Consider the following 13,384-nt stretch of genomic DNA (forward strand, 5'->3'; position numbering starts at 1 on the left):
TTTTAGTGGGGAGTAGGCCTCCGCTGTGGATTTATTGACCTTTGGTCGCTTATTACTCGGCATTGTAACTTTTTATATGAAAATCTTGTATTAGAAATAAACGTTTGTTGTAAAAAGTGCCATAAAGTAGGTTAAATTAGATTATTTTGCAAAAAAGTTGCAGGAGCCTCTCACGCACAGCCGTTCACTCCACCATGCTAGCTCCGCCCCCCACAAGTGAAATATATTGAAACACAAGCTTAGCCTTTCGTTAATCACCCTGTCATCTCAGATTTTGAAATTATACTTTACAGCCAAAGCAAGACAAGCATTTGTGTAACTTTATCGATAGCCTAGCATATCATTATGCCTAGCTAGCAGCAGGCAACCTGGTCACGAAAATCAGAAAATAAATCTAATTAAATCGCTTACCTTTGATGAGCTTCGGATGTTTTCACTCATGAGACTCCCAGTTAGATAGCAAATGTTCCTTTTTCCCATAAAGATTATTTTTGTAGCCGAAATACCTTAGTTCTTCACGTTTGGCTGAGAATTCGACCGGAAATTGCGATCACAACAACGCCGAAAAATATTCCAAATTAGATCCATAATATCGACAGAAACATGGCAAACGTTGTTTATAATCAATCCTCGAGGTGTTTTTCAAATATCTATTCGATAATATATCAACTGGGACAGGTGGCTTCTTAGTAGGAAAGAGAAAATAAAATGGTCGCATTTGTCTATTACGCACAAATCACTCAGAGCCTCCAGCTGACCACTGACGCAATGTTGTCGTTCAGGCTCATTTTTCAAATAAAAGCCTGAAACTATGTATTATGACACTAGACACATTAGGGAAGCCATAGAAAAAGGTACCTGGTTGATATGCCATTCACTGCTCAATAGGGACCCATAGGAACGCAGAGCTTTCTAAATAAGAGTCTTCCTGATTGGATTTTTCTCAGGCTTTAGCCTGCAATATCAGTTCTGTTATACTCACAGACAATATTTTTACAGTTTTGGAAACGTTAGTGTTTTCTATCCTAAGCTGTCAATTATATGCATATTCTAGCATCTTGTCCTGACAAAATAGCCCGTTAACTTTGGGAACGTTATTTTTCCAAAAATGAAAATGGTGCCCCCTAGATTCAACAGGTTAACATAAATCTTCAATAATGTTCCAACCGGACAATTCCTTTGTCTGTACAAATGAAGCAGAACATTTCACCTTTCACGTGAGCGCGCCAGACCGAGGCTGTGGCACCCTGCCAGACCACTCACTCAAAGAGCTCTTATGAGCCCCTCCTTTAGAGTAGAATCTAAATAGTTTCTAAATACTGTTGACATCTAGTGGAAGACTTAATTTTTATGATAGGTACACTTCAACTGTGAAACGGAATCTAAAACAAAAATCCAGAAAATGACATTGTATAATTTTTAAGTAATTCATTAGCATTTTATTGCATGACAAGTATTTGATACATCAGAAAAGCAGAACTTAAAAAAAATAGAGAGAAACCTTTGTTTGCAATTACAGATCATACGTTTCCTGTAGTTCTTGGCCAGGTTTGCACACACTGCAGCAGGGATTTTGGCCCACTCCTCCATACAGACCTACTCCAGATCCTTCAGGTTTCGGGGCTGTCGCTGGGCAATACGGACTTTCAGCTCCCTCCAAAGATTTTCTATTGGGTTCAGGTCTGGAGACTGGCTAGGCCACTCCAGGACCTTGAGATGCTTCTTACGGAGCCACTCCTTAGTTGCCCTGGCTGTGTGTTTTGGGTCGTTGTCATGCTGGAAGACCTTGCCACGACCCATCTTCAATGCTCTTACTGAGGGGAGGATGTTGGCCAAGATCGAGCGATACATGGCCCCATCCCCTCAATACTGCGCCGTATTGAGGGGAGCCTTTACGGCGCAGTCGTCCTGTCCCCTTTGCAGAAAAGCATCCCCAAATAATGTTTCCACCTCCATGCTTCACAGTTGGGATGGTGTTCTTGGGGTTGTATCCTCCTTCTTCCTCCAAACATGGCGAGTGGAGTTGAGACAAAAATACAGCTTTTTGGTCTAATCAGACCAGATGACCTTCTCCCATTACTCCTCTGGATCATCCAGATGGTCATTGGCAAACTTCAGGCGGGCCTGGACATGCGCTGGCTTGAGCAGGGGGACCTTGCGTGAGCTGCAGGATTTTAATCCATGACGGCGTAGTGTGTTACTAATGGTTTTCTTTGAGACTGTGGTCCCAGCTCTCTTCAGGTCATTGACCAGGTCCTGCCCTGTAGTTCTGGGCTGATCCCTCACCTTCCCCATGATCATTGATGCCCCACGAGGTGAGATCTTGCATGGAGCCCCAGACCGAGGGTGATTGACCATCATCTTGAACTTCCCAGCCTTGTGCAGGTCTACAATTTTATCCCTGATGTCCTTCCACAGCTCTCTGGTCTTGGCCATTGTGGATAGGTTGGAGTCTGTTTGATTTAATGTGTGGACAGGTGTCTTTTATACAGGTAACGAGTTCAAACAGGTGCAGTTAATACAGGTAATGAGTGGAGAACCGGAGGACTTCTTAAAGAAAAACTAACAGGTCTGAGAGCCGGAATTCTTACTGGTTCAAATACTCATGTCATGCAATAAAATGCAAATGAATTACTTAAAAATCATACAATGTGATTTTCTGGATTTTTTTTAGATTCCGTCTCAGTTGAAGTGTACCTACAGTGCCTTGCGAAAGTATTCGGCCCCCTTGAACTTTGCGACCTTTTGCCACATTTCAGGCTTCAAACATAAAGATATAAAACTGTATTTATTTGTGAAGAATCAACATCAAGTGGGACACAATCATGAAGTGGAACAACATTTATTGGATATTTCAAACTTTTTTAACAAATCAAAAACTGAAAAATTGGGCGTGCAAAATTATTCAGCCCCCTTAAATTAATACTTTGTAGCGCCACCTTTTGCTGCGATTACAGCTGTAAGTCGCTTGGGGTATGTCTCTATCAGTTTTTCACATCGAGAGACTGACATTTTTTCCCATTCCTCCTTGCAAAACAGCTCGAGCTCAGTGAGGTTGGATGGAGAGCATTTGTGAACAGCAGTTTTCAGTTCTTTCCACAGGTTCTCGATTGGATTCAGGTCTGGAATTTGACTTGGCCATTCTAACACCTGGATATGTTTATTTTTGAACCATTCTATTGTAGATTTTGCTTTATGTTTTGGATCATTGTCTTGTTGGAAGACAAATCTCCGTCCCAGTCTCAGGTCTTTTGCAGACTCCATCAGGTTTTCTTCCAGAATGGTCCTGTATTTGGCTCCATCCATCTTCCCATCAATTTTAACCATCTTCCCTGTCCCTGCTGAAGAAAAGCAGGCCCAAACCATGATGCTGCCACCACCATGTTTGACAGTGGGGATGGTGTGTTCAGCTGTGTTGCTTTTACGCCAAACATAACGTTTTGCATTGTTGCCAAAAAGTTCAATTTTGGTTTCATCTGACCAGAGCACCTTCTTCCACATGTTTGGTGTGTCTCCCAGGTGGCTTGTGGCAAAATTTAAATGACACTTTTTATGGATATCTTTAAGAAATGGCTTTCTTCTTGCCTCTCTTCCATAAAGGCCAGATTTGTGCAATATACAACTGATTGTTGTCCTATGGACAGAGTCTCCCACCTCAGCTGTAGATCTCTGCAATTCATCCAGAGTGATCATGGGCCTCTTGGCTGCATCTCTGATCGGTCTTCTCCTTGTATGAGCTGAAAGTTTAGAGGGACAGCCAGGTCTTGGTAGATTTGCAGTGGTCTGATACTCCTTCCATTTCAATATTATCGCTTGCACAGTGCTCCTTGGGATGTTTAAAGCTTGGGAAATCTTTTTGTATCCAAATCTGGCTTTAAACTTCTTCACAACAGTATCTCGGACCTGCCTGGTGTGTTCCTTGTTCTTCATGATGCTCTCTGCGCTTTTAACGGACCTCTGAGACTATCACAGTGCAGGTGCATTTATACGGAGACTTGATTACACACAGGTGGATTGTATTTATCATTAGTCATTTAGGTCAACATTGGATCATTCAGAGATCCTCACTGAACTTCTGGAGAGAGTTTGCTGCACTGAAAGTAAAGGGGCTGAATCATTTTGCACGCCCAATTTTTCAGTTTTTGATTTGTTAAAAAAGTTTGAAATATCCAATAAATGTCGTTCCACTTCATGATTGTGTCCCACTTGTTGTTGATTCTTCACAAAAAAATACAGTTTTATATCTTTATGTTTGAAGCCTGAAATGTGGCAAAAGGTCGCAAAGTTCAAGGGGGCTGTATGCACTATATGATAAAAATTACAGACCCCTACATGCTTTGTAAGTAGGAAAACCTGCAAAGTCAGCAGTGTATCAAATACTTGTTCTCCCCACTATCTTCAATAGGGGCTGAGTTGAAAAACTACAAACCTCAGATTTCCCACTTCCTGGTTGGATTTTGTCTCAGTTTTTTATATGAGTTGTTATACTCACAGACATCATTTAAACAGTTTTAGAAACTTCAGTGTCTTCTATCCGAATCGACTAATTATATGTATACTCTAGCTTTTACGGCTGAGTGCAGGCAGCTTAATTTGGGAACGCTTTCCCATCCAAAATTCCCAATACTGCCCCTACCCCAAAGAAGTTAATTCATCAACCCAGTACACTGTAAAAATAATCCTGTAATTTTGACAGTAAAATACTTGCAAAGTCAATAACTTATTGTAGATTTACAGGACCTTTACTAAAACACAAATGTACAGCATATTACTGTAACACCTGACTAGAGCAAAATGCTGTATTTCTAGAATTTACAGTGCATTACTGTCAGCACAGTAGCCAGTAAATTACTGTAGATTTACAGGACAAGGTTTTTGGAATGCAAAGATACAGTATGGCACTGTATTTTGTGGGGTACAGCTTTCTCACTAACACGTGCAACAAATAAATCCTCTTACAAGGGATGCCTCAAAATACGTTAATGAGCCAGAGATTATATCTCTGCCCACAGCATTTTCTCTCAATGCACTATAATTCACAGTATGCTTTTGTAAATATACAGCCAAACAGGTAATATAGTACTTGAAAATAGAATTACCGTAATTTCCGGACTATAAACCGCTACTTTATTCCCACGCTTTGAACCTTGCGGTTTATACAATGACGCGGCTAATTTAGGGATTTTTCCCGCTTTCATAAGATTCATGCCGCCAAAAAACTGAGCACCGTCACATGTGACGTAAATCGAGCGCGCTCAAACTTCCCATCATTCTGATTACGGTAGTAATTTTGTCACCCTCATCATGGCAAAGACACGGAGAAATGCATATGATGTAGCTTTCAAGTTGAAGGCGATCGATCTGGCTGTTGGAAAAGGAAAGAGAGCTGCTGCACGGGAGCTTGGCCTTAATGAGTCGATGATAAGACGTTGGAAACAGCAGCGTGAGGAACTGACTCAGTGCAAAAAGACAACAAAAGCTTTCAGAGGGAAGAAAAGCAGATGGCCCAAAGTATTTGCAGCCACTCGACATCAGTGTAAATCGTGCATTTAAGGTGGCGCTCCTTGTTCAGTGGGAGGCTTGGATGACAAGTGGAGAGAAATCCTTCACTAAAACGGGCCGCAGGCGAAGAGCATCTTATGGTCAAGTCTGTCAGTGGGTCCTGACAGCGTGGAGTATTGTCAAAAAATCCACTATCATCAACAGGTTTCGAAAGGCTGGACTGCTGCGTGTTGAAGGGGCAGCATGGGCTCAGCGGGGTATTTGCCTCCGGATGAAAGCGACGAGAGCGACAATGAAAACGATCCAACATCGGATGAAGCAATTCTGAGGCTATTCAACTCCGACACCGAAGGAGATTACTTCAGTGGTTTCAGTGCACAGGAGGAGGAAGATAGTGACCAATGACTTTCTTGGTAGGCTACTGTTTTAATTTTTGTTACAAGACGTGTTTCGTTAAAGCCTATTTATTTTTGTTTACAAGCCGTGTTTCGTTAAAGCCTATTTATTTTTGTTACAACCCGTGTTTCGTTTAAAGGCTGTGTAAAGTTAATTTGTTTCAATGTACCGGTAGGCACCTGCGGCTTATAGACATGTGCGGCTTATTTATGTACAAAATACATATTTTTTAATAATTCAGTGGGTGCGGTTTATATTCAGGTGCGCTTAATAGTCCAGCAATTACGGTACAGTAGCTAACAAAATATACATCAATTTGTTAGTCTAGGTGATCCTCCGTTTCTCAGTTAACTGGACATTCAAATTAGTGTTAAACTGATGAGTGAAATTCAGCATATACTGCAGACCTGGGTTGAATTCATTTTTCCAAGTATTTGAAATACTTGGTGTGCTGAATTTGGCCTGTTATGTAATGGCCTAAAAAGCCCACATGCTGCTTGCCAGGAGAGCTGCACCACAAGAATTTCAAAAACGTGTGTATTCGAACCAGATTTTATATGAGGTGGGTTTAATGTTGAGAGACACCTAAAATAAGCCAATGGGACTCACCGATGAAGCCCATACTCCTGCCCAGCACAAAGATCCCGTTCAGTGCACCAATCTCCACAAACTCGTCCGCTTCGTCTCTGTAACGCAGAACACATACACTTACCAGACTGCATCTCCTAAGTCACTATTACAGGCTTCTCTGAAACATGTAGGGAAAATACACTGCTCAAAAAAAATAAAGGGAACACTTAAACACACAATGTAACTCAAAGTCAATCACACTTCGGTGAAATCACTGTCCACTTAGGAAGCAACACTGATTGACAATAAATTTCACATGCTGTTGTGCAAATGGAATAGACAACAGGTGGAAATTAGGCAATTAACAAGACACCCCCCAATAAAGGAGTGGTTCTGCAGGTGATAACCACAGACCACTTCTTAGTTCCTATGCTTCCTGGCTAATCTTTTGGTCACTTTTGAATGCTGGCGGTGCTTTCACTCTAGTGGTAGCATGAGACGGAGTCTACAACCCACACAAGTGGCTCAGGTAGTGCAGCTCATCCAAGGATGGCCAAAGGATGGCGAGCTGTGGCAAGAAGGTTTGCTGTGTGTCAGCGTAGTGTCCAGAGCAAGGAGGCGCTACCAGGAGACAAGCCAGTACATCAGGAGACGTGGAGGAGGCCATAGGAGGGCAACAACTAAGCAGCAGGACCGCTACCTCCGCCTTTGTGCAAGGAGGAGCAGGAGGAGCACTCTCAGAGCCCTGCAAAATGACCTCCAGCAGGCCACAAATGTGCATGTGTCTGCTCAAACGGTCAGAAACAGAGACTCCATGAGGGTGGTATGAGGGCCCGACGTCCACAGGTGGGGGTTATGCTTACAGCACGTTTGGCATTTACCAGAGAACACCAAGATTTTCAAATTCGCCACTGGCGCCCTGTGCTTTTCACAGATAAAAGCAGGGTCACACTGAGCACATGTGACAGAGTCTGGAGACGCCGTGGAGAACGTTCTGCTGCCTGCAACATCCTCCAGCATGACCGGTTTGGCGATGGGTCAGTAATGGTGTGGGGTGACATTTCTTTGGGGGGACGCACAGCCCTCCATGTGCTCGCCAGAGGTAGCCTGACTGCCATTAGATACCGAGATGAGATCCTCAGACCCCTTGTGAGACCATATGATGGTGCGGTTGGCCCTGGGTTCCTCCTAATGCAAGACAATGCCTCATGTGGCTGGAGTGTGTCAGCAGTTCCTGCAAGAGGAAGGCATTGATGCTATGGACTGGCCCGCCCGTTCCCCAGACCTGAATCCAATTGAGCACATCGGGGACATCATGTCTCGCTCCATCCACCAACGCCACGTTGCACCACAGACTGTCGAGGAGTTGGCGGATGCTTTAGTCCAGGTCTGGGAGGAGATCCCTCAGGAGACCATCCGCCACCTCATCAGGAGCATGCCTGTAGTGTGGTTTTCCACTTTAATTTTGAGTGTGACTCCAAATCCAGACCTCCATGGGTTGATAAATTACATTTCCATTGATCATTTTTGTGTGATTTTGTTGTCAGCACATTCAACTATGTAAAGAAAAAAGTATTTAATAAGAATATTTCATTCATTCAGATCTAGGATGTGTTATTTTAGTGCTCCCTTTAATTTTTTTGAGCAGTGTATAATGTGCATTTTAGTACACAGCCACTTAATATCTTTCTGTGATAGGACAAACCTCCATTAGACCTACACACCTGACTTAAAACAGTTTGCTTTTCTACAAGTGATTAACACTCAGTCCAATTTTGAGTAGCACGAATTTGAACAGCAATCTCAAATTGACATCAATGAATGCATGATTTGTGCCTAAGTTGACGTTTTGCACACAATCCTTTAGTAATGATTTGGCCCCATGCAAGACCAAAGAGAAACGTCCTCTTACCGTGTGAATCCACCGCACATCCTAAGTAGGTCCACAAAGGCCACACCGATGAAGCCGTCCACATTGAGGATCAGGTTGGGTTTCTGCACACAGACAGGAGGGAAACAACAATACTTAGTTGATGAATCAATGGGCTTCTTCAACATTGCGGCAGACTGATCTACAAATCACCTTGCATCATAAATAACTTTAATTATTGTTTGGCTGTGAAGACAGTTCTCCCCTGCTCCGCCTCCACCCACCCCTCTGGGTCTCTCTTTCTCAAAGTTAAGGATCCGGATCACATTTGGCGCATGTGTTAATTTTACACAAAAAAAAATGTTTAACCTTATCGATCACCTATATATTTTTATACCTGTCGTAATGGACATTCCAGTTGCACAAGCAGGACGTACGCAGTCCCTATACATTGCATTGGAGCAAAATCAAGCCATATTTTGAGATGTTGGCTAATATTTATAGTTGCTGCAATATCGTGGTCACTAGCCCAGAGTTCCTGAAAAAACAACACCACGACTGACTGCCTGTCTGTCTGCCTCCTGCTTAGCCAATGTGTGCGCAATGGTGAAAAAACAACAAATCGCTAATTAGATTCCCTGTCTGCGTCTTGCTTGTGTTTAATATGCTGCCTAGGTAGCTACATGTAACTCGACACTTGCGTTTTGCATTGGGGCAATGGAATTGTCTGCATGTACTGTAACCATTGCAACCATTGCAGTAATATTGCACAGAATAACTATTTTGTTGACACAGCTTCCAAAATGGAGTATTACATCAAGCAATTCATCAAGCAATTCATTAACTGCAAAACCCCTCATGTCATCTATAGATTGGAATGTCCACAGTGCAAGGTGTTCTACATTGGACGGACAAAGAGACGCCTTCAAGACCTCTTAGCGGAACACAAGTATGCCATAAGGGTAGGCAATGAAGACTACCCCATGGCAAGTCCCTACACCACGGCAACCCTGCCTCCCAACAAGCTATGGGTATTGATCATATTCCGGCCTCTATTAGAAAAGGGGACTGCTTAAACAGTTACACCAAAGAGAAAGTTTTGTGATTTACAAACTACAGGCCACTAAATACCCTGGTTTAAATGAAGATATGGATTTCTCACCCTTCCTGTAAGGTCATGATGGGTCCATTTGCTGTCATCTAGTGGACATCTTGCTCAATTGCCTGTCCTCCAAATCTGTGCAAGCCTAACCTTGACCATGTGGCATTAACCCTTAACAGTGAAATTAAGGTGTTTACATCAGTTTGCAATGACTTTTCTCTCCATAGGAATACATTTCCTGCTCCCCTAAATTCAACCTGAAGCCTATGTGGGTTATGAAAGCCTTATGAACCTGTCTTCGATGACAATCCATCAGGCCACTATGAGGTCTACCTGTGTTGATTTGAAGCTTCCTGGAGCAACCGGAAGTGGTTAAATTCAACCTAAAGGTGTTTTGCAGTTTGTTTCCAACCAGTTTCCAACCTGCAGTTTGTGAAAATCACTGCATTCAACCCTGTGTAAATCAGTCAGTTATTAATGTAAAGACTTTAAACTCTGGATTCTGTAAAAGCCTACCCCAATGAGGATATGTTTTTACTTTTAGCTTCCTGTGCCAACTGGAAGTGCCTTAATTGGGGGCATAGGGGTTGTTTCAAAGAGTTAAGTCACATCTTTCCAAAACTTTGTGAGATTAGGTAAACCTCATGAACTGTAAATCAGTCATTTCTCCCATCAGATTTCCACACACACAGCAAGGACGGAGTGACAGTGTGGGGCTTACAGAGAATGCAATAGCTACCTTTGTTCGAACTTTCAAAGAACCGTCAGACCTAGAGCTCTGAAACTTTATAAACCTGTTCTAGAGCTCAAGACGATAGTGCACAGTGAGTTATGTGGCTCTAGAAGGTTCTCAGACCGAGAAACAGCCTTGTACAGTTGCAATAACTTCAATTAATAGTGACTATCGCGAAAATGACGAGATTCAGAGAAGTCCCAGAGTCACAAGACTAGGCGACCAATTAAGGTCGCTGCTCGGGCTCCGAATGACCTATCAAGCCGAAACTCGGGATTCGGGGTTGCCTCAGCAAGGCCTACACAATGTCAGAACTGGACCCGCAGCTAGAACGTAACTGCGTGTTTTATATTTTAATTATGGTTTAAAACAGAAGGCGCTGTGAACTTTGGGCTTGCTCTGAAATATGTGATAGTTGGCTTCTAACCGAGTTGAGTTGGACAAAGTGGGTTTGGTGTCAGCTTGTATCAGTTTGGTGTCAGAATGATATATTTTTGACTGATGGACACTGACTTGATGGCTGACTTTTGTCCATTTGCAATAAGTTTAAACAGTAAAACCATCACCAAATGGACATGTTGAAATCAACACAACGAGCGATGGAAAGGAACCACTATCACTGCCCGGCCATCCCGAGTTCATCGGGCCAGTCAATTTTGCATTTCTGAAGTATTTTTGAGCATGTCAAATTCGTGATGGTAAATGCCCATTGAAACATATTGCAAATAGACAGCCGTGAGCCTGGTGACAGGAACGGGTTACCAGGAGCAAATATTTGAAATGGTTTTGAATGCCTTTAGGAGGGTGCAAGGGGTCCACGGCTGGGTAGGGAGCACCCCACCCCCACCCATCCAATAGGGTGCAATGGCCCCTGGTCATTTTGGCTGTTTTTCAAACAAATTATTTAAGTCCCACTTCTCTCTCACCATGCATGACAAACAGACCTTGGGTTGATTCAGAGCTTAACATAGTGATATCATTTGGGCAGGATAAATGCCATTTGGACATGGTTCACTGACTTTTGGGTTTTGAAACTGACTTCCTATGATCATACAGTGCCTTGCGAAAGTATTCGGCCCCCTTGAACTTTGCGACCTTTTGCCACATTTCAGGCTTCAAACAAAGATATAAAACTGTATTTTTTTGTGAAGAATCAACAACAAGTGGGACACAATCATGAAGTGGAACGACATTTATTGGATATTTCAAACTTTAACAAATTAAAAACAAAAATTGGGTGTGCAAAATTATTCAGCCCCCTTAAGTTAATACTTTGTAGCGCCACCTTTTGCTGCGATTACAGCTGTAAGTCGCTTGGGGTATGTCTCTATCAGTTTTGCACATCGAGAGACTGAAATTTTTTCCCATTCCTCCTTGCAAAACAGCTCGAGCTCAGTGAGGTTGGATGGAGAGCATTTGTGAACAGCAGTTTTCAGTTCTTTCCACAGATTCTCGATTGGATTCAGGTCTGGACTTTGACTTGGCCATTCTAACACCTGGATATGTTTATTTTTGAACCATTCCATTGTAGATTTTGCTTTATGTTTTGGATCATTGTCTTGTTGAAAGACAAATCTCCGTCCCAGTCTCAGGTCTTTTGCAGACTCCATCAGGTTTTCTTCCAGAATGGTCCTGTATTTGGCTCCATCCATCTTCCCATCAATTTTAACCATCTTCCCTGTCCCTGCTGAAGAAAAGCAGGCCCAAACCATGATGCTGCCACCACCATGTTTGACAGTGGGGATGGTGTGTTCAGCTGTATTGCTTTTACGCCAAACATAACGTTTTGCATTGTTGCCAAAAAGTTCAATTTTGGTTTCATCTGACCAGAGCACCTTCTTCCACATGTTTGGTGTGTCTCCCAGGTGACTTGTGGCAAACTTTAACCGACACTTTTTATGGATATCTTTAAGAAATGGCTTTCTTCTTGCCACTCTTCCATAAAGGCCAGATTTGTGCAATTTACGACTGATTGTTGTCCTATGGACAGAGTCTCCCACCTCAGCTGTAGATCTCTGCAGTTCATCCAGAGTGATCTTGGGCCTCTTGGCTGCATCTCTGATCAGTCTTCTCCTTGTATGAGCTGAAAGTTTATAGGGACGGCCAGGTCTTGGTAGATTTGCAGTGGTCTGATACTCCTTCCATTTCAATATTATCGCTTGCACAGTGCTCCTTGGGATGTTTAAAGCTTGGGAAATCTTTTTGTATCCAAATCCGGCTTTAAACTTCTTCACAACAGTATCTCGGACCTGCCTGGTGTGTTCCTTGTTCTTCATGATGCTCTCTGCGCTTTTAACGGACCTCAGACTATCACAGTGCAGGTGCATTTATACGGAGACTTGATTACACACAGGTGGATTGTATTTATCATCATTAGTCATTTAGGTCAACATTGGATCATTCAGAGATCCTCACTGAACTTCTGGAGAGAGTTTGCTGCACTGAAAGTAAAGGGGCTGAATAATTTTGCACGCCCAATTTCAGTTTTTGATTTGTTAATAAAGTTTGAAATATCCAATAAATGTCGTTCCACTTCATGATTGTGCCCCACTTGTTGTTGATTCTTCACAAAAAAATACAGTTTTATATCTTTATGTTTGAAGCCTGAAATGTGGCAAAAGGTTGCAAAGTTCAAGGGGGCCGAATACTTTCGCAAGGCACTGTATATGGCAAATGGACATAACATCCTGATTTGGCACTTTCAATACTTTCATATTGCATATGGACATTTATGGAATTTGGCAATGGTTCCCTGACTTTTGACTTCCTATGATATCATATTGCAAATATGCCTTATGGAAAAGTAAAATATGACAAAAGGTATGTTCATACAGTTCATATACATGTGTAATTGACCAAATGTTTTTAAAAAAAATTGAAAAACGGTCCAGAAAGCACTTTAAGAGGGTGATACATTTTTGGGTCTTAACTTTATGACCATTTGCAATATAAAAATTGACAGTGGCGCACGCACGCCATCTTTGGGATTTTTGCTGTATGACACTTGGCATTTGCCATATGGTTTGCATGAACTGTCATCCAATTGAGTGGTATTTGCGATTGTGTACATGTTTCATCCAATGGCAATATGTCCCCATTCATTTTTGTCCATTTCAGGGAGGTATATTCCATTACCTGGCAGAAGTATATAATGATTAAGTATATCATTTGTATCTATTATTTGTTATTTGCGAACTTTGCCATGAAATGA

General features: G+C 42.3%; 1 protein-coding gene across 13 annotated transcripts in view; it reads right to left on the reverse strand.

Moving 5' to 3' along the window:
* LOC110498770 (ATP-citrate synthase) overlaps positions 1-13,384 on the reverse strand; it is a 133,400-nt gene that overhangs the window by 13,206 nt on the left and 106,810 nt on the right. For all 13 annotated transcript variants that reach the window (XM_036955912.2, XM_090212614.1, XM_036955913.2 and 10 more), the window contains 2 exons: positions 8,381-8,463; positions 6,508-6,584 (listed from right to left, as the gene is read on the reverse strand). In XM_036955912.2, coding sequence (XP_036811807.2) covers positions 6,508-6,584; positions 8,381-8,463 — 160 coding nt within the window. The remainder of the gene's footprint in view (positions 1-6,507; positions 6,585-8,380; positions 8,464-13,384) is intronic.

The sequence above is a fragment of the Oncorhynchus mykiss genome, chromosome 20 (genome assembly GCF_057628025.1).
Source record: "Oncorhynchus mykiss isolate SJ-2025 chromosome 20, ASM5762802v1, whole genome shotgun sequence".
In the NCBI taxonomy this organism is placed as follows: Eukaryota; Metazoa; Chordata; class Actinopteri; order Salmoniformes; family Salmonidae; genus Oncorhynchus; species Oncorhynchus mykiss.